This window comes from Perognathus longimembris, chromosome 6 (genome assembly GCF_023159225.1).
Source record: "Perognathus longimembris pacificus isolate PPM17 chromosome 6, ASM2315922v1, whole genome shotgun sequence".
Lineage (NCBI taxonomy): Eukaryota > Metazoa > Chordata > Mammalia > Rodentia > Heteromyidae > Perognathus > Perognathus longimembris.
Window position 1 is genome coordinate 51785401 of NC_063166.1, and position 26756 is coordinate 51812156.

Genomic DNA, 26756 nt, shown 5'->3' on the forward strand with positions numbered 1-26756 from the left:
TTATTACTTTTGTACAGCAACAATACTATATTTTTGAAAAATCCGAAATTCAGAAATGTCTAATGGCTTGCTTGAAGACACATGGCTACTTGAAATAATTACATATTCTGCTTTGCTCCCTTCCTCCTTTCCTTTCTTCTTTCCTCTCTCTCTTTTTTTCTTTTCTGGTGCTAGGAATTGAACCCAAGACCTTGTACATGCTAGGCAAGTGTTCTACCACTGAGCTACATCCTCAGTCCCAAAGTTAATGATCTCTTTACATTAAGGCCAAGGTGCTTTGTAAACACTGATTAGTTTAATACAAAAGCTCATGAATATGTGTGACCTTTACCTTGGTAGAATAGAGTCTCCAAAAGGTGGGAATAAATGTCATGTCACTCATTAATAAGAAATATATAGGAATGTTCACAGCCATGTTATTTATTAATGCTACAAACTGGACCTAACTCAAAGCCTGGTACAAAAGAATGGATTCAGGGGAACACTTGTACAATATACTACAATGGGCTTCAGACAATGCAACACATTCATTCAATGAAGATGTGTACCAAGGCACCATGCCAGGTGAGAGAAGTCAGATGTGAACATCTCTACAGCAATTCATTCGTGTAAAATCCAAGAGTGGACAAAACATGGCCTATGGAGTCAGAGAGGTATTGGGGATGAACCAACGGGGACTCTGAGGTAGCAGTGGGATGGAGATGTTCTATTTCTGGATCTGATGGTGACTACTTGGATACCCATAAGCTCAGCCATTAGGATTTATGCAATTTTATGAATTCAAATAAACATGCATGTATCAGAGAACAGAAAAAAATTGATGACCAGTGTGGGATTTTCAACTTGAACACCAAGAGTAACTTTTTTTTTTTTTTCTGGTACAAGATGCTGGGACTTAACTCAAAGCTTGGGTGTTCTCCCCTATCTTCATTGCTTAAGACTGGCATACTATTACTACTTGAGCCACGGTCCACTTTCAGCTTTTTGCTTGTTAGTGGGAGACGAGTCTAATGGACTTTTCTGACCAGGCTGACTTCAAACTGAGATCCTCAGATCTCAGCCTCCTGAGTAGCTAGGATTACAAGGCATAAAGCACGAGTGCCGGGCTAAGAATAACTTAATTATAGATGATGCCTGGTCACCTCAGAACCCCAAACATCAACACAAATCACCTCCAAAAGGCCCTGAAATGCTCTCAAAAGATGACAGTACCAGCAGTGGAGTGGATTCCCTCAGGCCACTCATCCTTGTGGTCAGTGATGAGTACTGGCCTGGACCCTTGGACTCTACCCTTAGGCATCCTGGAGCTGTGGGTATCCCTAATTTCCAAGTGAGTCAGCAGCCCACAGTTTTGCAACCAAAAATGGAAAACAAACAAACAAACAAAAAACTGCTGGTGCTGAAACAGAAGAAAAACCTGAATAAACCCATTGTTTGTAAGCCCGTTCGCTTCTAATTAGCTGCCCTCCTCAATGATTTTAGCAATCACTTAGCTAAGACATAACAATTAGACACCCAGTAGCTTCACGATAGATAATGTGACTGATAAGTTGTCACAATGATAGCAATCATTCATGTTACTTTTCAGGAATTTGGAGTTCCTTGTCTAGTTCAGTTGAAACCAGTGAGCCTTCACTTGGGCCTGCCAAGTGTCCATTACTTAACCTACTGATGTCAGAGGGTCAGTCCAATGTCCTCAGCACCTAGCATGCTAATACCACCATACTGTGACACGTGTTCTGTGAAGAGGCATAAAGCTTGACTATGCCCATGCAGACCACTGATTAATTCACTTTCCCCGTCTCTAATTTCCTTCTCCCTCATCTCAATCTTGTTCCTTTATCCCTAAACTCTACTTTCAGGAAAAGGCTCGAGACTTGAGCTCCCATGTCTCCCCACTTACTCTGTCAATAAACTCTCTTTTCTATAACTTGTTACTTCAATGACTAGCATACTGTGTGACGGCAAAGCAGGCCTTGTTCTATAGCAGTGGTTTCAGGAATATAAGAAACACAGGATCTTTCAGAATGAGGACTAGCTCAGACCAAAAATACACCAAAGAACACTTCCATCTCCATTCTTCTCATTTACTCTTCTTGGTTATGTTCCTAATCTCTGGTTGCTTTAATTCCAACAAAATGAGCCAAAGTATTTGAAACTAAGAACAATAACACTCTCCTAGGCACATAGGTACTCTGATTCATCAAATCTTTCAACAAACCCCAAGCAGGGAAAAGTGTAATTTTTTCCACTTTAGAGAGGGGGTAATTACAACTCAAAGATAGACGTCAAGTGGTCATCAAGATGGTAGCCACAAGGGGCTGAGAATATGGCCTAGTGGCAAGAGTGCTTGCCTCTTATACATGAAGCCCTGGGTTCGATTCCCCAGCACCACATATATAGAAAATGGCCAGAAGTGGTGCTGTGGCTCACGTGGCAGAGTGCTAGCCTTGAGCAAAGAGAAGCCAGGGACAGTGCTCAGGCCCTGAGTCCAAGGCCAAGGATTGGCAAAAAAAAAAAAAAAAAGAGGGTAGCCAGGTTTCAAACCAAAGGCATCTGCTTCCAAAGTTATGAGAGACAATTTGCTTATCCATGAACAAAGAGATGTTTGCCAACACTGGAAACCATTGAAAAAATAAGATAAGGTGATACAGGGTTTTCTGGAAGCTCATTAATATCTTTTTTTTTTTTAATAACAAGTTAATATATTAACTGGGCACTAAGGGCTCATGCCTGTAATCTTAGCAAATTAGAAGACCAAAACAGGAGGTTATAGTTCTAGGTCAGATAGGCATAAACAATCTTGAGACCCCTTCTTAACTCCTAGCTGAGTGTAGTGATATATGCCTGTCATCCAAAGTTACAAGTGAGACTGAGAGTGGGAGGATTACTGTTGTAGGCCAGCCTGGACAGGAGTCGAGACGCCCTCTCCGTGGAAAGAAGCTAAATGTGGTGGCACATGCCTGTCATGTTAGCAAGACAGGAAATCAAAAGCTAGGCACATCTTGGCTCAGGCACACACTAGGCAGGAAGGAAGAGCCGATCTGAAAAGTAAGCAGCAGAAATGGGGCTGGAGATGTGACTCTGTGGTAGAGCACCTGCTTAGCAAGTGTGAGGCTGAGTTCAAACCTCAGCATCACTTCAAAACAAAATAAAATACTAAAGAGTCGTTTAACTATAACATTGTAAATTTTTAGACATTAAACAGTACCTGTTCTCTTTAAATGACCAAACGCAATCAAAGTTTTGGAAAACATTTCTACAGATTGTACTGATTGATCCCAAAGATCATCCATCCTTAAGTGAAAAGTAGTCAAGACTGTGGCAGTTACTTGGGGTCTGTTGGCTGGTATTGGTGTTATTTTACATAGTAATGGATAGGAAATAGCCAGTGTGTTGCCTCTAGAGCATAAAGAAAAGGAGACAGAGAACATCCTTGCCCTATATCCTTCCTGCAAACTTATGGCACAGACTGCAGACAGGAAGCACCACAAATAACAATGGGGAGGGAAGGAGTATGAGTGTGTGTGTGTGTGTGTGTGTGTGTGTGTGTGTGTGTGTGTGTTTCTTGCTCATCCACTGCTGGCCAGGGAAATGAGAACCCCAGAGACAAAGAGGAAATATCCAGAAAGCACTTGTCATACATATCCAGTGTCTATTATCTGAAACACACGGGACCAGAAGTATTTCAGATTTCTGAGGTTTTTTGATGGGTTTTGGTTGTTCTTTTGGAATATTTATGTGGATTTTACTCACAAAAGAGTCATACTCTGAAAATCCAATATCTTAATTTTTTTTGAGCATTTCAGATTTGGCATGCTCAGTCTATATCTAGAATGCCACAGTTACAATCTCAAGTTAGTATGATAAAAATAAAACCACAAGGCTAGATCATAAGGTCTCTTGGTTTATCCCAATTCTATATTTTAGATAGAAGTAAAGTGGTGGAAATCGATACTAATGTCTGATAATAGGAAATGGGACATCTTCTGCAAGAAAATCAAATTGTTAAATGTAAACTTTTAGCACTGCTGCTGTTTACTTGTGCAGTTCCCAGTCAAAGATTAATCTGTATTATTTTGCTGACCTTTCATTCAGCTGATGAAGTAGGAACTACTGTCATTCTCCTGTTATAGATGGGAGGGTAGAAGTCAAATGACTTTCCAAAGGTGGAGATGAGGTACAAGTCAAGTCAGGAGACGGCATGGTGAATCTCTCTCTGTGCAGAAAGGGTAAAACTAGAGGATGCTTCTTTTGCTGTTGTTGTTAATATACTAAAATATTTCCTTTTGTTCATAATTGGAATAATAAGTATCCTGGGCCAAGGATTTGAGTGTGAGTGGTTAATTTGGGGGGCAATCCCAGGAAGTGCTAGAGAGGGAAGGAGACCAGCCAGCAAGGTGTGCTTTATTCTCATCATCAGCCATTAGAGCTTAGCCCTTCTGGGAACTTGAAGCCCCCATGCTAAACCTCCCTTGACTAGAGAACGGATTGCTTCTAAAGGTAAGGGTGGACATTCATATCCCAGCCTCTCTGTTAATATGAAAAAGTCTCAAGCCAAATGTAGCAAGTACTGGCCATTGGTCAAGGTACTGACCAGACTGGCAAGTTATGTCAATGGGCAGCAGGGTACCATGGTGTCCCTGATACCTTGTTCTGTGTGAAGAAATGGAGGCATGGATATACTAGGAAACATGACATTAGGAAATAGGCCCATGTGACAGGTCAGGGGACCTCAAGTCCAGTGGTCTTGCCTGAGTTCATCCTCCCACCCACCAGCCACCTCTGACTTTCAGTTGAGGAATTTCTTCATCCTGTCAAGGCAGAGTTGATAGTTGAGGGAAAAGGAAATCAAGTTCCTAACAAGCCTTAATTTCACATTGGGCAGTCACTTGCCCATCCTCCTTTACAAATCGCTCAAAACCCAGACCACTTGGTATGGCAAAGGCCCTGGGCTCAGATGCAAAGTCCAAATGGCCAGCTTGCTCCTTTGTGACCCTGAGGGTAGATCCCCTTTCTCAGCCTTAACTCCCTCATCAGTAAAATGGGACCATTCAGCTAGGAATTCCACAGCACTTCTGGGAGGGAAGAGAGGAGGCATCTGACACTATGAACACCTAGATAGCAGCCGATGTCAGCAAGCAAGCAAGCTGAAGCCATTGGTCCTTTCCTTGGAAGAAAAGGGACCCAGGTTTAAAAAATTCAGGTCAGGGTTTTGTGTTTGTTTTGTTTTGCTCCCCACCGCCCCTCCCCCCCGCCCATTTCATTTGGTTAGACTGAAATGGGACCTGAAAATATACTGATAAATAAATATAGCCCTGTAGTTTCACAGTCACCAATTTCAGTGCTTTCTACCAAAAGGCCAGTAAAAAGAAGGGCAAAGAAGAAGAAACAGCCCTAACCGCTCTACGGAAGCATTCCAAATAGTTTAGGTAGATCACCTTTCCTCTGGGGGGTGGGGAGGAGGCTGGCTTAATTCGGCCTCTATTCTTCCTATTCTTCCAGTAAGGAGGAGGAGGACACATGACCTTATATGGCAGAAATTTGGTAAATGTGGCCTTGTCCAGGTGATGATAGTGAGCATCAGCGGGAAGCTTTGTGGATGGCATGTGCCTTCAGCAAAGTCTAACTTCACCTCTGTGGTCAGCGGTAACTAACAACCAGGACAGGTATAGGAAAAGGCCCATCACATGTTCAGTCTTATTTGCATCATGGCTTGACTTTGCTAAACTTCTGTTTCCTCATCTATGAAAATGAGGACAACAAATGGGACCTTCTGAGACATTAGGAAGATTAACGGGATGCTATAGGTATAAGTATTCAGTTCAATCTGCCCACATCTGTGGGTCTGCATTCTATGCATTTAATCAATTCCTGAATGAAAATATGAGGGGCGGGGGGAAGAGCACAATGAAAGTAAAAACAAGAATAACAAGTGTGCATATGTATAATTTACATTACATTTCGTATTATAAGTAATCTAGAAATGATTTAAAGTATTCAGGAAGATGTTTATGGGTTATATGCAGACATGCAGGTAGTTATTTTATATAAGGGTCCTGAACATCCTTGCATTTTGGTATCCTAAGGGGTCTTGGAACCAATTCCCCATTGTTATAAAGAATGACTGCACCAGGTAGTATTCATCCCTACCTAGGAGTTGGCCCTAAGCCTTGACAATAACTAAGAACCTCCAAAGTGGACATTGTACTGAGAGGAGCACTCAGGGATGGGCCCTGTTGAGAGACTAGCGTGTGAGGGTCAGACCTGAGGGCTAGTGAGGACTCTGCCTATGCAGCATGGCTTTGCCAAGAACCACTGTTTTGCCAGAGAAGACTGGTATTGATGCCACAAGGTCTAACCAATCTCAACATCACTCAACCAATGCAGCGTCTTTAGTGCCTGCTCCCCAGTTATATTCCTCCATTTTGGCATGATTTCCTCTTTTCTCTGGTATCTCTAGGTTATGTTAGGAAACACTGTAGCTTGGTCACTTGTTTTGTGATGCCCATGCTGTCCCCACAGGAGTAGAGAGCTCCCATATGCAGGCCTCTGTGCAGGGGGGCTTTGTGTACTGCTGGCTGACAGCTCCCTGGATGGCGTGGGTAGCATGGAGATGGTGACATGGTCAGAGACATTCAGCTCCAAAGCTGAGCACCTTCTGGTGGTCCATATAAACTAACTGTCCCGATTTTAATGCCTGGAAGTAAAAATTATTCAACAGGTGATGCCTGTGGGAAAAGTAAAGCACTTCTAATGTGGTCTTCAGTCCATTGATGCTGATTTTCAGAGACATCAGAGCATCCTTTTTATTCAATGTTAACTGTAGGAAGACAGGTGCTACATCATGGGATGGGTCTAGATCAGAAGTCAGAAGATTCCAGGTTTTAATCTCCATTTGGCACTAATATGCCTCTCTGGACACATCTTCAAAAGAGTGCTTTATAAAGGAGTGGGGGGTGGAGGGGGGGCGCTAGTGTAATAGCTACTGCAATTCTAGTTATTCAGGAAGCTCACATCTGAGAATTGTGGTTCTAAGCCAGCATGGGCAGAACAAGTCCAGGGGACTTTTATTTCTAATCAACTACCAAAAAAAAAAAAAAAAAAAAAGCTGGAAGTGGCTCTGTGGCTCAAATGGTAGAGCACTGGCCTTGAGCAAATAAAACAGAAGGAGACATCCAGCCGAGTTCAGGCACCAGGACTGGCACAAAAAATAAAAATAAAACAACAAAGTAAAAGGGCAGATAATTCAGGTCCCTGGGGCCAAACTGTAAATTTTAAAAATGTATAATAAATCACATTATTGGAACCTGAACCAGACTTAAGTACTCAATAAAGTTAACCAACTACATAACAAAAAATTAATCTGAACTAAAGAAGTTACAATTCTTAGGAAATCACATCAAACTCACCTCACTTTCCCCCCTCAAAGTCTTGGGCTCAAGTAATTCTCCTGCCTCAGCCTCCTGAGTATCCAGAATTACAGGCATATACTAATGCTTTGTCCTAAATTCCATACTTAATTCTCTGGTGTCTAGCCACATTTACAGTATCACTTCTTTGTTAAAAAAACAAAACACAGTGCTGGGCACCAGTGACGCATGCCTTAGCTAGTCAGGAGGCCAAGATCTGAGGATGGTGGTTTAGAGCCAGCCCAGGCAGGAAAGTCCATGGTACTCATCTCCAATAAACTACTCAGAACATGCCAGAAGTAGCATTGTGGGTCAAAGTGGTAGAGCACTAGTCTTGAGCACTAAAAAGCTCAGGAACATTGCCCATGTTCTGAGTTCAAGCCCCAGGACTGACAAAAAAAAATAAAAAATGACAGAAGTAGAGGTGTATTTCAAGTGGTAGATTGATAGGCTTGAGCAAAAAATCCAAGTGAGAGCACAAGGACCTGAGTTCAAGCCCCAGTAACAGCACAAAAACAAAACAAAACACACTTGTGTGGGTAAATTAATGTATTCTTTGAAATTTATAGGAATTGAGATTAATTCTGCTTCTTCAAATAATCTAAAAGCTCTTTGGAGAAAACACACATGTTGGTTTACAGCAACTAAAGAAAAAATAGTCATGTTTTTATTTTAATTTTTACTTTTAGGAATATGAACAGTTGGCTATTTCAACTCATTATTGAGAGCCTGCAGTGAATCATTTGAAATAGAGAATTTGAGAGTACTTTTTTTTTTGTTTTTCTTGAATCAAGGTTTGAAAACAAGAGTGATTTCAAGTTAGAAATGAAAAATTATTTTCCTAAAGTGAAGTCAACTACAATATTTGCACAAATGGAGATATCATTACCAGATATCATTACCAGAAATGCTGGCTACATCTCCTCTACAGGTTGAAAAAGGCCAAAGCAAGAAAAGTATGATATGAAACCCCACAGATGAGGACCAAATGTTGGGTGACAAGTAATATCACCTACACTTGTACCCCACACTAATGAGTCTAACTCACTTTTCCCATGAAGGAAATGACCCCAGGGCCTTTAGCAGGGCCTAAAATCTATGTCTGCTTCTGGTTAAAATATTGGTTTATTCCTTCATGAAGTACTTCAGAGGTGGGGGTGACAGTTGTCCAGGGGGGATCTCAGTGGGGGCTCAGGATGGAAGGAAGAGCTGGTCCATGTCTCATTCTCCTTCCCCAACCAGGACACCAGGCCGGTGTCAGACCATTAACAAGAATCTCGAAACAACAGGACGGTTGAGCAGAAGTACTCCCAAAGGAAAATCTAGACAAGGTCAAAACTCTCCATGATGGGACATAACCACTACAGTGGCAGTTTGTAATTTCTGAGCTTGATTCTCCAGGACTTGGGCAGTACATGAGATTGGGTTAGAACTACCACCTCCCTCCCCCCCGCCACCACACACACACTGGCTTTCCTTCCTGCAATGGAAAAATCACTCTCCGAAGAAGACAAATTAGCACCATCTCTGTACATCAAGGAGATCCATCTGCATGTATTCAAAAGGTCTTTTCTCACCAATGAATGGTTGGGCTTTCATTCTATGAGGAGTTATTTCAGTAAATGCTGCCTCCTGCTTGCTTGATGTCAGAATAGAAGTCAGGTAAATCAATCTAGAATTCTTGTCTCCTAGTTCAGAGCTATGTCCTCCAAAAATGGTAGGAAAGAAAGGAGGGCAGGACTAGCTTTCTTTTAGAGCTGAGAAATCCAACTGACATTCTTGGAAAGCCCACATGCCTTAGTAGACATCTGTTCGGAGCCAGTTGGAAGTTTGAGATTCTGGAGATAGCATTTAGAGGGAAGGCTCTGGTGTTCTCCCAGTGAGACTCCATAGGAGGGCACTGAGATGAATTGAATGCTCCCCTGTGTACCTTTAAGAGCACCCACTGAGCCAAATTCTACACATCTTGGCCTTTTGTAGATGCCTTAACTGTGTTTAAAGAAATATAGCAACCTTGAGTTAGGAGTCTCAAAGGTGTCAGTGTGTTTACAACACTTTTTTTGTGTGTGAATGCCAGTCCTGAGGCTTCAACTCAGGGCTTAGGCACCGTTCCTGAGCTTTTGTGCTCAAGGCTAGTACATTGCCACTTGGGCCACAGCTCCACTACTGGCATTTTTGGTAGTTTACTGGAGATAAGAGTCTTATGAACTTTACTGCCCAGGCTAGCTTTGAACTGCAGTCCTCGTATCTCAGTCTCTGGAGTATTTAGGATTACAGGCAAGAGCCACCGGCATCTGGCTTACAACACTTTTCTAAGTGAGTCTTTTTTTTAGTAATGTGTAAGACAGGCAACTAGAATGTTCTAGTCAGTTTTAACCTCATCACCTGCTCTCTAATAAGGAGACTGGCTTTCGAATAATTTGGGTTACATTTCCCTCCCAGTGATGGGTTGGCCTCTGCTCCCCTGATCTTCCCCTTACTTTCACAAGCCCAGCACTTTCACTATACTTTCAAAAATAGAATGTTTCATCAGTGAAACAGGACAAACTGCCTGTGTAATGCAACATTAGGGTGACACAGATCAATATGCACTGTCCTCATAAATTGACATGTTGAACTGAAACCCCTTTGTACAACTACTTAAAGTAAAATGTAAAATAACCTAGGATGGGTGTGGTAGTGCATGCTTGTAGTCCTAGCGACTCCAGAGGCTGAGGCAAGAGAATGGCTGGAGTCCCAGAGTTCTAGGTCAGCCTTGTCAATTCAGGGACACCTGATTTCAAACAAACAAACCTGACCAACCAACACAAAAGCATGATACTGTTTCCAGAGGTTCTATGGCCATCTCAACAAGGGGTCACTCTACTGCAACAACAGTCTGCAGTAGAGAGACAGGGTTAGAAAAACCGGGGTTATGATTCCCCAGAAGTTCAAGTACAGCACTTGCTGGCTACCAGTTGTTTCATTCAGCCTTAGAGCAAATGGCTTCATAGCACCATCTCTGCCTTCCTCTACCTTGCAGAAGACTTCCTCACTGAGCCTCTGAGACAGCTTGGACAGGCTGCCTGGCTTCTCAGAGAAGCACCACAAATGCCAGCTGCCCTTCCCATCGGGACCTTAGATCTGGAATTAAAAGCAGCTATGTGTATAATTGTCACCAGCCTTTTGAAGAAAATGAGCCCTTGAGCTCGCAGAGCAAATACCATAGCTGTACTTAATTACAAAAGGAGCTGGTGGGAGACCTTCCCAGGACCCATGGGCTGGAGCTTAAGATATCAGTTAGAAAAGCAAAAGCAAAAGCCTGTTCATTGGGAGCCCCTACTCCGTGGGCTGGCTGGCTCTGCCTGCACATAGCTCAGGCCTGACGTCAGCACCAGGACAGGGAGCTTTGCGTGCAGGTCTCTGCAGGCAGGGTCTCTGTTAAAACTGAGTGTGGGTCTCCCTTGAGATGAGGCTGTGAGAAGGAAGGCCAGGGTAAAGAGGCAGTTTGTGTAGATCTTTCCTGCCACCTTCTGAAGTCTCCGGGCCAGTTCTCAATTGGCACTCACATTACCAAGACCCATTCCTTTTAGCCATTCACTTTAGCTCCAACCACGCCCTTATCATCTGGGCTTAGTCAAACCACAGCAAGAAAACAAACAAGGCTTTGATTCTTCTGTGAGCAAATGAACGAGCTGCTTAAAAGAGAAGAGAGAGAGAGAGAAAGAGAGAGAAAGAGAAAGAAGGGGGGATGCATGCTCACACACTCTACCACATAGTGTTTACTACTTTCCACAAACCCACCCAATCAGAAGGAAGAAACTTGGGTTTCGCTTCTGAACTGCTTGGGAATGTTTAGAAGCCTTTTGGCTGCAGCTGCTCAGTGAATAAAGTCTCAAATTAACCTTTTAGAGTCAACCTTCTGAAATTAAAACAACAACAACAAAAAACCCTTCAATATTCTGGCCCTGGGGGGAGGGGGAAGGGGAAAGGCTGCTTGCCAAATTCAAATTTGCCTTGGCCAGCGACTTGCCAAAGTAACTATTAACAATCCAGCACTTCAATGAGGTTATAAAGAAAGTATTTCCCCTTGACTTTGGAGAAAACGCCTTTCATGTGACCTCCCAACTATGTTACTTATTTAAAGGTATACCAAATAAATTTAGCTTTCCCACTTTTTTTGTTCTTGCACCGGATCATATGGGACAAAATACCAGTAGTGTGGTTCCCACACGAACAGCTTGACAAGGTCCCAGGACCTGGGCACAAGTCCTGGTCTGCCTACTGAGCTGATGTTTGTGTGCTCAAGGCAGCAACTCATAACTCTGCAGCCCTGATCTTTGTAGTCTCTGAACATTATGCTACACCTCTGTGGAAATTCTGCTCCCCAAATAAAGTAGAACAAAACATCCACTGCCTATTAGAAGACAGCAAAAATACCTGGGTATGTGTGCCAGCTACAGAAATGTACACTTTCAACATGCTGCAGTAGTGGCTCCGCTGCATCTTGGACCCACCAGAGAGGCACAGACTGTTCTTGAGCAGAGTCCAATCTCACCAAGTGCTCCAGAAAGGGTTTTTCAGCCTGGTAACTCGGCAGATGCCTAACGAACTCCAGCTTTTCTGATTCAGATGAGGCGAGACCTTTGTGCCATATTTTTAACTTTGGAGAAAACTTCATCCCAGATAACGAATGAGGTGTGCTATCTGACAAGGTTATAGATTGTATATTTGAAAGAACAACAACAAAAACCCTGAGCACTTACCAATTTGGTCTTCGGGGATCAGTGACTCGATGGGGGGGTCCAGCTCAGAGCTCTGAGACAAGTAATTCTTGACTTGGGTCATGAATTGGCGGATGGTCTGCAGCAGGTCGGTGCTGGACACATGGCACTCTTTGTTCTCTTGCAGGAAACTCACGTAGTCCTGTACCAGGCACCCAAAATAAGTGCATTTGTCCCGGGACAGCTCTGCGATCCTGCGGACCATGCGCTTCTCCGGGGTCATGAAAGAGCTGAACACACCACTCATCTTTCGGAGCTGGGACTTGACCAGTTTGGGCAGCACAAAGGAACTGTTCCTTTTCTTCTTGGATTTGATGGGGGGTGCCATGGTCTCCTGATCACTCTCCCCTTCGTAGTCTTCCAGGCTGCTGGTGGTGTCCGCCTCATAGCCATACAGAGGCATGCTCCGGTCAAACTCCAGGGAGTCCGAGGAGGAAGTGGAGAGACTCATGTCGCTCAGCCTCTGCCTGCCTCCTCCATGGCACGGGGGCCGTGATTCAGAGCAGGGAGGCTGGGCTCTTGTGCAATGCCCCGGGGCGTCCTCAGGCGGGGCTCCACCTGCACAGCCAGCTGTGCCCAGCTCCAGCTCTCTCAGCCCGGGCCGACAGACGGTCAAGGTCTTTGCGCTGTCTTCAGCTTCCAGAAAAGAAGCCTGCTTCTTCAGGCGGGGTGGAGGGATGGGAGTTGGTTTCCTTCCAAGCGGAGCTACGTTCCCATGTTTGTTATGGTTGACTGTTTCTGGCATGCTCGTCTGGGTTTCAGTCCTGCACAGCCCAGGGCTTGTGTGGAGACTATTAATAGCGGGTGGCGGGGGCCTGGGTGGGGGGGACCGAGGCCTCTCGGTGCCATTCGCATTGGGAGTCCTTGTGCTGGGCCGTTTGAGGCTTCCACTGAGGTCCTGGCTGTGCACTTTCAAGAAAAGAGGATTAATAAAACACAAGGCTCCATTGGTCTGGCTGCACTCCAGCTCTGAAGGCGTTCTGGTTTTTATAGAATGCACTCCATTTATAAGGCAGAGCTGACTCGAGGAGGCAGGGCAGAAGGGGTCCCAGGAGAGAGGCTGATGGGGAGGTGGAGGACTTGGGGGTTTGTCATCAGCCGAGGAGCTCCAGAAATCTGAAAGTCATTATCAGTAAACAGAAGAATGTAAATACAGTACTCTTGGGCTATTCCTTCACAAATCAAAAGTCACAAAGCATACTGTGGGACAAGAGGCCTAGGAGGGGAGGGACTACACCTGCTTTTTTTCATTACTTTAAATTTTTTTTAAATTTATTATTATTATCATTATCATTGTTATTTTGGTACTGGTAATGGAGCTTTGACTCAGAGCCTAGACATTGTCTCCTAGCTTTTTAGCTCAAGGCTGGTGTCTACTGTTGCAGTCACAGCTCCACATCCACCTTTTTGCTGGCTAATTGGAAATAAAAATCTCATGAACTTTTCTGTCCAAGATGGCTTTGAACTGCAGCCATCCTCAGATCTCAGCCTCCTGAGTAGCTAGGATTAATGGGCATGAGCCACCAGTGCCGGGCTTGGTTTTGTTTTTCTTGCAGTTCTTTACTGGAAAGGGCAAAAAGGCTTCCAGGTCCGGCTCTGGGCTCCCAGGAAGGCTCCAGGGACAGGCTTCCCAGTCCTTGGGACATGTTGGCCAGCCATCAGAGGACGCCAGGCCAACCTTTTTCAGGTATGCCAGAAGGGAGGAAAAACACCTAAACAAATAACTGGAATAATTACTGTATAAACTCAAAAAAGGCCATCTGGGTTCCTAGACTTATTTTCCAAAAACCGAGTCAGCTCAGAAAGTAACACCACCCTTTCCAATCAGCTTCTCTCTCCTGGGATGCCCTTTGTGGAGGCTGCCAGCCAAGGAATTGGGTCTCCAAGTTCCCTTTTAACCCCTAGGAGCAGCAGCTGGGCCTGGGGGGTGTTACACAATCTGTCTGTTTTTTAAAAACATATTCAGCATTAAATCCCAAAGAAGAGGAAAAGGATACTCCAGGGTGCCATCAGCAAAAAGAAAAAGAAAAAAGCCAGTAAGCTTATGCAAATGCAAAGTGCAGCTCCAACCATTTATCTTTGTGGTTTATTGGCCTTCCTTCCTCATCCTATAACCTCCTTCCTAAGAGGTATAAATATTCAGCACTCATTGCCTCTATGTTACTGGATCTCCTCTTATAGAAGGGCCTCCGTTTCCTGTCCAAACTAAGAAAGGCAGTGAAGATGTTAGTATGTCTGTTAAAATTTCCACTTGAACAGGTTGTATTCATTCTTTGTCTGTCCTCTTTTACTTGCCATGCTTGTTTAGCTGTGTTTCTTTCTTACGGATGCTCAATGGCTAGTCGAAAGGGACTGGAAAGAAGTTTACATTGGGAGTCCCATGGCCTGTCTGTGTGGTGACATGCCTCATGTTGGTGCGAGGTCTTACATCCTTCCAGCCTTTCCTTCTACTTCTAGGCTATTCAATCCAAGAGCCAACAGCCACAGGTGGCCGCGAGGCATCTGGAAAGTAGTTGGTGCCACTGAGGAACTCAATGTTCAATTTCATTTCATCTAATTTAAAATGGATGCTTGATTTGGTTATTGGAAAGCAAGTTACTGGCACTTAGTTATCCAAAGCTACTTTTTCTACTGCCAATTTAATGAAATAGAAATACAGACTACCTATTTCTGATGAATGTTTGGGAACTGAATCTACACACACTGGATTTTAGCTACCTAGTATTATAAAAACAGAATGTGAAGTATACCAGGAGTATTTTTAAAATTTTATTTATTGATTACATATTGAGATTTTATTTTGTATATATTCTATTAAATACAATACATCTTTAAGATTAATTCAACACATATCTTTTTTAAAAAAATGTGACTACTAGTTAAAATTACACATGGGCTTATGTCTCTATTAGCCCATAGAGCAGGTTTAGGAAGAGGTAGTTACTCCTGCTTAGATTTCTTTTTTTTTTTGGCTTGTCCTGGGGCTTGAACTTAGGCTCTGGGAACTGTCCCTGTGCTTTTCTTTTTTTGCCCAAAGCTAGTGCTGTACCTCTTGAGCCACAGCTTTATGTTCTTTCTGGGCTGACTCTGAACTACAATCTTCAGATCTCAGCCTCCTGAGTAGCTAGGATTATAGGTGTGAGCCACCACAGGCAGCCACTGCTGTCACTATTATATGACCCTATAAGGCATTAAATACTTAATTCTCACCTGTATGTATACATCCTATATGGCCTGTGAACCTTATTAATCAAGGGAGGAAACCACATGAACCTTCAAACCCTTGTATAGGGCAGACTGCCTGCTACATATCAGACCCTTAGGAAATATCTGCTGGAAGCAGAATTTTTAAATGTGCCATCTCTACCCTCAATGGATATTGGGCCATTAAGCATCACAAGTTGAATGTTTACTCATTAGATGACATTCACTTCTGACTGGTTTCTGACTAGTAGTGCAAGCTATTTTTCCATTTATCTTTGCCTAATACAAATATAAGCACTATCTTCCGTGTGGGGCGGTGGGGGGAGGGGGGAAGAAACTTGGACTTGAACTCAGGGACTTGTGCTCTTGTTCAGCTTTTTTGCTCACAACTGTTCCACCACTGAAGAAGCCATACCTCCAATTCTGGCTTTTTTTTTTTTTACTTGAAGATAGGACTCTGTGTGCTCAGGCTAGTTTCAAACCATGATTCCCACATCTCAATCTCCTGAGCAGTTAGAATTATAGGCATGAGGAACCTGGGGTCAAGTACCATCCTCCAGCCCTTGTACAGAGCACACACTGAACGTTGACTTCTGAACCAGAGCACTGGGTGGGAGTGTGGCTCAGTGGTTGAAAATGTGGGCATTATGTGTTGTGCAGGCTCTGGGGTTGATCCCTAGCACCAGAAAGGAAGGAAAGAAGTCCTATATTCCAGTTGATTATATTACTTCAGGAAGTATTTTTTTTTTTTTGCCAGTCCTGGAGCTCTCAGGGCCTGAGCACTGTCCCTGGCTTCTTTTTGCTCAAGGCTAGCACTCTACCACTTAAGCCACAGCGCCACTTCCAGATATATATGGTGCTGAGGAATCGAACTCAGGGCTACGTGTATACGAGGGGAGCACTTTACCACTAGGCCATATTCCCAGCCCCCAGGAAGCATTTTAATTACTCTCCCAAGGAGTGAAGGACTTAGTTCCAAGAGAATCAACAACTTTGAATTAGGGACATTTCCATGGCTCTGCCACTTTTTTTTTTTTTTCCAAGATTATCTTTCCCAATTTTACTACCCAGAAAGGCCTCTGACACATGTGGCAACCCTCCTGAAGTAATCAAAGTTGCAGAAAGAAATGGGAAGCTTAAAAGAATTTCCCCTTTTCATCTAGGAGGGGAGGGCTATTTTCCCCTCCTCAAAGCTAAACCCACACAGATTCCTCAAAAGCATGGGGACAAAGAAATCAAGCTGGGCATATTATGTGACTTGATCTGTTGTCAACCTCTGCCTGGCAGCACTGTGGGCGCTCCAGAGCATTGGTAAGGGGACAGACAGGAGGAAGCAAGTCCCAGCTGCCAAAGCAAGGATCCTTGGCAGGCCAAGGACCATGACCCACATGTGGGAATTTAACAGTAGGAAGGGGAATGAGACAGGTGTTATTTGAGATGCCTTCATGATCAGATCCCTCAAAGCTCAGAAGGGCCATCACAGCCCATGTGTCACTCAAAGTTAAAGCCCATGCACATGATATGCATGTGGACTTCTCTTTCTGTTAAGCATTGCCTTTCCCCCAGGTGAAATTCTGAAAATAAAGACAGTCCCTGACAGACCACAAAGATGGATGTTACAATACAACAATATCTCAACACATATGTACCTCTAAACCATGGACAATAACGCCAGGAAGATTTGGAGGTGACCAGTTTTTGAGTTGGCTGAACATTGGCCCTGGGGGTAAAAGATCCTAAAAGCATGATCTAGGGACCTTATGGGCCTAGAAGGTAGGATTCTTTAGAATCACAGGTCTTGGGGCTGGGGATATGGCCTAGTGGCAAGAGTGCTTGCCTCATAAACATGAAGCCCTTGGTTCAATTTCCCAGAACCACATATACAGAAAACGGCCAGAAGTGGCGCTGTGGCTCAAGTGGCAGAGTGCTAGCCTTGAGCAAAAAGAAGCCAGGGACATTGCTCAGGCCCTGAGTCCAAGCCCCAGGACTGGCAAAAAGAAATAGAATCACAGGTCTAATTGGCATAGCCACACAGCCTTGGCTGGCCCCATGATGACTCAGCTTGCTGTATGGCCTCTTTATAAAATAGATCTGGGATTGGGTACCCACTTACTTAGTCCCAGTTGGGCTAGTTCTTCAAGCTGAGCCTCCGTCTTGGCTGTGGAAATGGCATAAGGCAACTTCAAGGTGAATGGCAGAACATCCCTGAGTTTTCAGAAAAAGAGAAAATGTTTGTAATTACATGTCTGCTTTCTGTCTGTTACATGCATTTTTTATCCTAGACATGTTTTAAACTGTCTAAAATGTCCTAAGTGTATACCACACCACATCACATTCAAACAGAACTACTTTTTACTAGTGGCAGGACTCAACTATTCACTGTCCTTATCAGTGCTATCACACTCACCACAGGCCAGGAGACAAACATGACTGAATCTCTCATCTAGGCAGCTAAAGTTGGGTAGAGTTACTATCAGAATTGCTGACCATGTTGGTGGATCTATCACACCTGTAAAACACTAAGTACTAATTTGCTAGATGCCTATCTGAATGTTGGGCTCCAACTCCCTGGACAGGAATGTGTGATCATCCTAAATCCTTATGTTTTTATACAGAGCAGGCTTCCAGTGAAATTTGCTGGTTTCACTTGTGACATTTCCCAATTGGAGACCACACGTTGTCCTCCATGTGCTGGAGATTGTAAACTCTCCTGTGTTTTAAGGCAGGTCTTCTCTCACTTCAACATACACAAGAATTCTCTTGTTAGATTGCATACGCAATTCAGGAGGTGTGGGGAGAGGACAAAGCCTGGGGTTACTGCAATTCTGCCAGCTGGCCCCTGGACCACTCTTGGAAGTTATTTCATGTCAATACCTGCCCAGGCAATGTGACTCCAAGGGCAGTAGAGCCACATGCAGACAGACATCACAGAGCAGCAGCCCAATAGAAGGAACCATGCTGACAGCTGAGTCCCACCACAGCTATGGTGTGAAGTCGTGAGTACAGGCACGGACCATGACTTGCTTCCTCAGAAAGTATAGCAGCAGATGTGATCCACAGTTGTTCCTTTTCATATACAGGCTTGTGACCTTTTCATACACAAGGCATCGGTGAATTCCCCATGGAGTTTAACACAACCCTTTGCTTGGAAGGAAGTGGTTTTGCATACATGAACAATTATTCATCGACAATGGTGACTTATCCAAATATTTTGTAGTGAGTCTGGTTTCATAAACCAAGAATTCATCATTCATTCATTTGACAAATGTTTATGTTCATCTAGGATATGACTTTGTCCCCTGAGAACAAAACACCAGTATGCCAGTGTAGAATTACATTCCAGTGGACAGCAAGAGACCCCTCCCCACAAAAAAGTGCAATTTACAGAATCTATAGGAGACATGCCACTGATGCACTGCATATACAAAGAGAGTCACAAGTATTTGGGGGTAACATTGAGACTTCCGGAGCAGGTGGTATTTGAAGATCAACATGTGGTCAGGGAGTAAACCATGCAGGAATGAATATTCCAAGCAGAGAGGACAGCAATTACAAAGGCCCTGAAGTAGGAGAGGGACTGGCATTATGAAAAACAACAAAGGAACCCCTGTGTCTGGGATGGAGTTAGGTAGTTATAAAACCTGGAGCTTCTGCCTCTATTTTGTCATCATGAAATGTCTTGAAAATGTCTACTGAAGGGAGTAAGGATACCAAATGTTTGTTGTTTTGTGGTATGATGAGGCAACATTCTAGAAAGAATCAGATTAAATCTGGGTAACGAGAGTTTTGGAACCTTTGAAGCTGTTGACAGCTGCTGACAGGGTAAACAGTTGTAAACTCCATGAAAAGAATGAACCCCCGGATGTTGTGACACTTCATAGCATCACCAGGCTCCACCATACTTCTCACACAAAGTCAGGAAGTTATTTTTGTCCAAAGAGATCCAGCCCAGATCACATCTGGCTTGCAGGAGACCTTTATCTGTCCCCCAGATGTTGCTAGCACTCCCTTCGGTGTATATTGTGTGAGATGAGGCAGGTAAAGCTATGGGGTGGGGGTGGGGGGTGGGGGTAGAAGCTGCTATGGGACCTGTTAGGGCAGTAACCCTAACTACAAGCTGAAACAAAGGTGAATGGGAAACAGAACTGTGATTGCACAAAGTATCTTGTGAATATAAGTTGGTATGGTGAAACTCAGCTAATTAAAATCTACTTTCTTTGGACCATGGGGGGTGGGGAGGGGAGGGCCACAGCCACAATTGAGTATCCAGAGTTGAAACATCACCTGACTAGTCTGAATTTTTCTAAATGACATAGGATAGGAAGCCACACCTGCCATGTGTTAATAGATGGTTGTAGGCTTTGATCTACTAGAAAATTAGATGTTGTGGAATCACAGAAATAGTGGGACAAAGGGCAAACCAATGTAATAGTGATACTCAATGGACACTATGTTGGAAATGAATTTTACAACCTGTGGGGGGGAGTGGGGGGCAGAGGGAAAGTGAGGGAGGGGTAACACTGTTCAAAAAGAAATGTACTCACTACCTTACTTCCTGTAACTGTAGCCCCTCTGCACATCACCTTTACAATAACAAACACGTAATTTATAGCTGCTTCTGCTATTAATGCTATCATTTTATTTACTAACAGTTAATGTCATCATCATTTCTAAAGAAACACAAAATGCAGTGGATTTCCTCAAGAAATGAAAAAAGGTATCTGACTTATGTAACTGTAACCCCTCTGTACATCACCTTTACGATAACAATAAATAATTTTTAAGAAAAAATTAGATGTTGTATTGAGACCTCTTCCACTATGCCAGCTAGAGAGCACCCAGCATGGGCATGTGGGTGTACATGTGTGTACACACATGCAGACACTTCCTTTTAACCTACACTCTATGAAAGAGAGGGGTCCCAATCAGAAAGCTTACAAAAGACAAAACTCAATCAAGAGTTTCAATATGAGCAGTCTAGATTTAGTTCATTTTTGTTTTATATCCCATCCCCATCCAATGGCTGGCACTCTACTACTTGAGCCATGCCTCCAGCCCAGGTTTTTGCTGAGTAATTAGATCTGGAGTCTCACTGATTTTTTTCAGCCTAGAGTGGCTTTGATCCTGCAATCAGTCCTCCAGATCTCAGCCTTCTGAGTAGTGAGGATTATAGTCATGTGCCACCAGCACTCAGCTTTATTTCTGGAGTACACTGACTCCTGTGGCTCGGAGGAAGTTGTGATGTCTCCTATTTTCTGGGATCACTATCACACAACAGAGACAGGTGAGGTCCTGGACACCCGAGCTTGTGGAACAGAAGTGAGTTGTGTCTGCCTGGCATATTGGGAGAGAACTCACATACAACCAGCTCTGCTGGCTCTCAACCTGTGTGTAGCTGGCAGAGCTGAGTGGCAAAATATAGGGCTAGGGCATCAAAGCAGGCTTGGGTTCAAATCCCATGTCTACTACTTTTTGATTAAATGACTGTGGGTAAGTACCTTACTCTCTCTGAGCCTTGGATCCTTTTCCATCCTAACTTATGGAGGTTCCAAAAGGGTGAAGATAATGCACCCACGGTACCCAGCACAGTTCTTCCCGCCCAATTATTATGTCCTACATCTCTTTAATATTAAAAATTGTGGTCCAGGACCGGCAACATTGTCCTCATCGCTGGGAGCTTGCTAGACATGCAGGGTGTCGGTCCCATCCCTGAATGGAGTTCTGCATTCGAATGGGGGGATGCAAGTGTTCTTAGCACTCATTGGGATTTGAAAAGCAGCTCTCAGTTTAGTGCAGGGTGCTATGAGGTATGGAGTCATGACTGTGTCTGCGGCTGTGCTATCTACTGATCCAACCCGACATGGCCAGTCCTGTGCTTACTTGAACTCTCTTGCCCATGAATACCAAATATACTGTTGGAGATAATCCAGTCATACTTCCAACCTCAATACATGGATGTACAGTTGACCAATGGAAAGATTTTCAAACTATTTTGCTAAGACTGTTGGTTAACTATTGGTTACCAAGAACACACACAGGAATAACATTCAAAGAGAAACAAAAGGGGCTGGGGATATAGCCTAGCGGCAAGAGTGCCTGCCTCGGATACACGAGGCCCTAGGTTCGATTCCCCAGCACCACATATACAGAAAACGGTCAGAAGCGGCGCTGTGGCTCAAGTGGCAGAGTGCTAGCCTTGAGCGGGAAGAAGCCAGGGACAGTGCTCAGGCCCTGAGTCCAAGGCCCAGGACTGGCGCAAAAAAAAAAAAAAAAAAAAAGAGAAACAAAAAAAAATCAAGTACTTTTGCATTTTGAAAAAAAAATATTAGGAAAATTAATCTCAGGCCTTTCTACCTGCAAAATGTGAATGGTGGGATTTTTTTTTTTCTGTAAACACCTGACAGGGATATCATGCTTTGTAATTTCCGAAAGGCCTCTATATACTTTATGTACTTTAATTATCAGACAGTCCTGCCTGGACAGCAGGTATTGCTGTCTGCTTTGAAACTGGAGGGACAGATGCTATCTGTTCTGGGCAAATGTCAAGTAAGGTTTGGTAGACAGAAGGCTCTTTCCCAACCATAGCACAGTTTCCAACCCATGGAGAGTAAACACACCAGCCAACTCAACCTCTGGCTGACAGGTGAGCATGAAAAGTCTCCTCTGAGCTGGCTTGGCTTTAGACCAGACCAGGTGTGGGCCCATGGGGATGGGGGTGGGAGGTGGGGAGATAGAGGGGTGGATGGGTTGGGTTTGTGGGTTTAGACACATTCTGTGGGACAATCCAATCATACTCACATTTGAAAAATAACCAAATGAAAGCCTTCAGAAGTATTTCCTTAAAACTGTGTCGTTTTATACTAGTCTTCTCTTTGGACACCATATTCCCCCCCCCCTTTTTTTTAAGAGTAAGGCAAGCAATTGTCATATCATTTGAGATGCTTCTGGCTTTCAGGGATTAGGGATGCTAAAATATTCACTTTCTTGGCATAGTACCTCATAACGAATTGCTTTCAAGTTTTTCATAGGAGGTAGTTTCATAAGTTTTAATATAATTCCAAATGGTTGGAAATAAAAAGAGGCCAAGGGATCATGCCTGTAACCCTAGCTACTCAGGAAGCTAAGATCAGAGGACCTCATTTGGAAGTCAGCCAGGGCAGGAAAAGTCCATGAGGCTCTTATCTCCAATTAACCACCAAAAGGACAGAAGCAGAGTTGTGGATCAAGAAGCAGAGTGCTAGCTTTAAGCAAAAAAGCTAAGGGACAGTGCCCAGGCCTTGAGTTTAAGCCTCAGTACCAACACCTGCTCCCCCTACCCCCACCCCCCAAAAAAACTACACACACACACACACACACACACACACACACACACACAAAGAATGTATTTTAATTCTTCTCAGACACTGTAAACATAGCATGGCTCCTGTCTACATTGGTGCCTACAGCATGCCTGGTGATTATATGTGTGTGTTAAGTGGGACTATATTATTTAGCCTAATTTTAAAAGGTCAAATAAAAAGGAGTAATGGCAGTATTCATCTATATAATATTTTTGTTCTCTGAAACTAAAGTTATTCATTGTCAGTAGTTGTACTTAGATGTTTACAAGCACATTTATTTCCACAGGCTGTGAGGACTGGGACCCAACCCAGACAAGCATGTGGCACCCTCATGGGAGGGCTTGCAGGGAATGGGGTCACTCTAGAAGCCCTCATTTTCTTCCTGCAGGTGAACAGGACTGGATTATCCCCCTGGAAGCTTCCTTTTCCTCACACCATTTACTGTGCAGCCTCAGAGGCCTGAAGAGCTCAGCACCTGTCCTGGGAAGGGCCAGGTTACTGGGGACAATGAGTGTCTAATTCAGCCCCTGGAGAGATAACTAGCCCTTGAAGTAAGCTCAACCCCAAGGAACTTCCCAGCTTCAATGAGTTATTTGTTAGCTGCAACCTTTGGAAAGAACCTTGGTGATATATTTCCCTGAATAGGTTCCAGATAGCAAACAGCAAAGTCAAGGAAGCCAAGTGGGCTGTGATGACAAAGCAAGCAATGCCAACCTGTGGATAGCAAATGTGTCATTTCTTCCCCACAGGAGAACACTGGGTTTGAAAAGATGTCATTGCTAGACAGAAAGTGTCTCTTTCTCTCTCTTTCTCTCCCTTTCACTCCCTTTCTCTCTCCCTCCCTCCCCCTCCTTCAATGCCTCCTTCCCCTCCCCTCTCTCTTTCTCCTTTCTTTTGCCAGTCCTGGGGCTTGAGACTCAGGGCCTGAGCACTGTCCTGGCTTCTTTTTGCTCAAGGCTAGCACTCTACCTTTTGAGCTACAGTAGCACCACTTCTGGCTTTTTCTGTGTATGTGGTGCTAAGGAATTGAACCCAGGGCTTCATGCATGCGAGGCAAGCACTCTGCTGTTAAGCCATATTCCAAGCCCCAGAAAGAAAATTTCAATGAGAATAATAAAAAGCTTTCTACAACTTCGACATCTTGGCACTGGATAGCATCTTGATTTGAAGCCTAAATTCATGGAGACTGTAATAATTGCTTCACTTATGAAAAGGACACAAGTACCTAGTTGGTCCGATGAACTGTCATGAAAGATATGTGCATTGGCTTAAGGAACCCACATGTGTAGAGACAGACTCTACAATCTCTCTACTGTAGAGAGGTTTCAAGAGTATCATCAGGGATCTTAAAATGGTCTAAAATTGAATCATTGGTTTTCTGTGTATGTGTATGTATATATATTTGTGTGGTATGTGTATTTCCTATTTGATGGGTCTGACTCGAGAGCAGCTTGAAGAACTAATCATACTGATGAGACCTTACATCTGGCCTTGGTAAACATTTTAAATAGTCCTTCCTTCAACATCTCCTACGTTGCCAGCCTCCTGGGCCCCTCCTCCCAGTTCCAATCAAGATTGCATGGTACACACCAAGCAGGTGTTTGAAATCATACAGAGAGGAAGAGGCCTTACCTGCTGATGCAGTAGAAAGCAATGAGCCGGAATAAATCTGCAAAGCTGATTCCTGAGCCTTCCAGGGAAAAGGCTGGAAAAGACAGATTCCAGAAAACAGCTGAGTCTCCCTGAGTTCATTTGGGGAAGGAAGAACTGTCTAAGGCAGCATGCATGGGCCCCTAAAACAAACTACTGTGTGGCTTATCAGAACCAGCTGTGAGGAGGATGCTGGTTGGCCAGACACAGGCTGTAAACAGTCAGGGGCCCAGAGCCTCATCCCTTGACTCATGCTTCGCACATGCTCAGAGCCTGGTAAACATACCAGGCAGACAGGCTTGAGTTGCACAACAGTTTGTTTTGGTTTTTTGTTTTTGTTTTTGTTTTAGTTCAAAGCACAAAGTTGAGTAGGAGTAAGGGGATAAGAGGCCATCACCACACAACAGGACCGGGGCCCATTTTGTATAGCGTCTAAGTGGTGGAGCTGCGAGTAGCCTGATCTTGAATCCTCATGCATTTGTCGGCCACCCCTCAGTCCATCTCTGCTAAAATTCTGCTCTTATTGCAATACTCCAAGACTACTCGATACTCTACTTAGCTTATTTTGTGCTATTTTGCTTACTTGTATTTGTAAAATGCACTCATCTTCTGAATATACAGTGTCATAAATAGACACACACAGAGAAACAACTAACATGCATGTAGACCACACTCTCTTGTTCAGCAGGGAGCAAATCTGTTTTGGGGAAATTAATTTCTCTAAACTTCAGTTTTCTCACCTATGTTCTTTATTTCTCAGGAAGGTGAGAACTGAAATTTTTAGAAAACATAATAATTTACTTAAAAGCAGTGTACTCAGCCGGGCACCAGTGGCTCACACCTGTAATCCTAGCTACTCAGGAGGCTGAGATCTGAGGATCATGGTTTGAAGCCAGCCCAGGCAGACAAATCCAAAAGACTCTTATTGCCAATTAACCAGCAAAAAGCCAGAAGTGGAGCCCTGGCTGAAGTGGTAGAGCACCAACCTTGAGCAAAAACGTTAATGGATAGTGCTCAGGCACTGCATTCAAACTCTAGTGCTGGCATGCACATGCACACACATAAATACACACTCATACAATTTGCCCAAATGAGTTTTTCTAATCACTTGAAGTCACTGGAGGGGATCAGGGAGTGACAGAGGTTTTATCATATTAGGGAGGAAAATTCTCATGGCCACAACGACCTCAGTGGACAGCGAAGCATTCACAAATATTGACTGGATTTTAAGAAGAAAAAGAAAGTAGCTTGTAGGCCCCTCACCCTAATGAATGTTGTATACTAGAAAGGTTTTTAAAAAAAAAAAAAAAACAAAAACCAACAGTGAGAGTAAGGCCCTGGTGGCTCACACCTGTAATCTTAGCTAGCCAGGAGGCTGAGATCTGAGGATCAAGGTTCAAAGCCAGCCCAGAAGGGAAGTCCATGAATCATTTATCTACAATTAACCACCAAGGGGGAAAAAAACCAGAAGTGGAGCTCTGAGAGAAAGTGGTAGAATGCTAGCCTTGAGCAGAGAAGCTCAGGGATAGTTCCTAGGCCCTGAGTTCAAGCCCCAGGTCCAGTACTCAAATAAAACAAACAAGCAAACAAAAAAACAGTAAAATTTATTGCTGGCTGCTAGTAGCTTAATATTGTAATCCTAGTGACTCAGGAGGCAGATCAAGCTTCTAAGCCTTTTATGCCTGGACAGAAAAGTTTGTAAGACTCTATTTCCAGTTAACTAGCAAAAGGGTGGACAACATGTATGGCTTAAGTGGTAGAGCATCAGCTGTAAGCAAACAAGCCAAGCAAAAACAGAAATGTATGCTGGTCATGTGTGTTTATCCATAATCCCAGCACTGAGGAGAAAAAGACAGTAGGACTGTGAGTTCAAGGCCAGCCTGGGATATATAGCAAGACCCTGTCTCAAACAAACCAAAACAAGACAGCCAAACAAACTAATCAAACAAATAAACAATCAAGAATAACACACATGTATTATCTGTCATTGTTTGGCCAGCCAACTTAACAAATGTCAACTCAAAATCTCGTAATCAATTTAATATAAATTCATCATTAATGATCTTCAAAACAGTAGATCTGAAATGTGTTTTGGGGTTACCTTTTCATGAATTGCCAATAGTGGACAGTTCTGCCTTCTTAGGTGGGTGGGGTTTCCTGGCATCTTTGATCTTCTGAGTTCTAGTTTTACCTTTGACCCAGAAGCAGATCACAGAGGCTAGCAGATTTAACCTCTAGGGTGAGTTTAATCTCATCTCTGCCCTTCAACTGACCTTAGTACCTTAAGTTTCTTCAAATGTAGGAAATGAGGAGTGGAAGGGTTGAGAAGGGTCTTGGACATGCTTCTAGACTTGCCTCTCTCGCCTTTACCCTTTAGCTTTTGAACC

At 43.7% G+C, this 26756-nt stretch overlaps 1 protein-coding gene and 1 long non-coding RNA gene across 8 annotated transcripts in view; one reads left to right on the top strand and one right to left on the bottom strand.

Annotated features, from left to right (window-relative positions):
- The window catches only part of Rin2 (Ras and Rab interactor 2), a 190284-nt gene that overhangs the window by 16858 nt on the left and 146670 nt on the right, over positions 1-26756 (bottom strand). For all 7 annotated transcript variants that reach the window (XM_048348724.1, XM_048348718.1, XM_048348722.1 and 4 more), the window contains 3 exons: positions 24352-24424; positions 17493-17584; positions 12158-13291 (listed from right to left, as the gene is read on the bottom strand). In XM_048348724.1, coding sequence (XP_048204681.1) covers positions 12158-13291; positions 17493-17584; positions 24352-24424 — 1299 coding nt within the window. The remainder of the gene's footprint in view (positions 1-12157; positions 13292-17492; positions 17585-24351; positions 24425-26756) is intronic.
- Positions 15927-17525, top strand: LOC125353212. Its single transcript, XR_007211291.1, has 3 exons — positions 15927-16115; positions 16313-17174; positions 17392-17525. It is a non-coding gene; the product is annotated as an uncharacterized LOC125353212 (long non-coding RNA).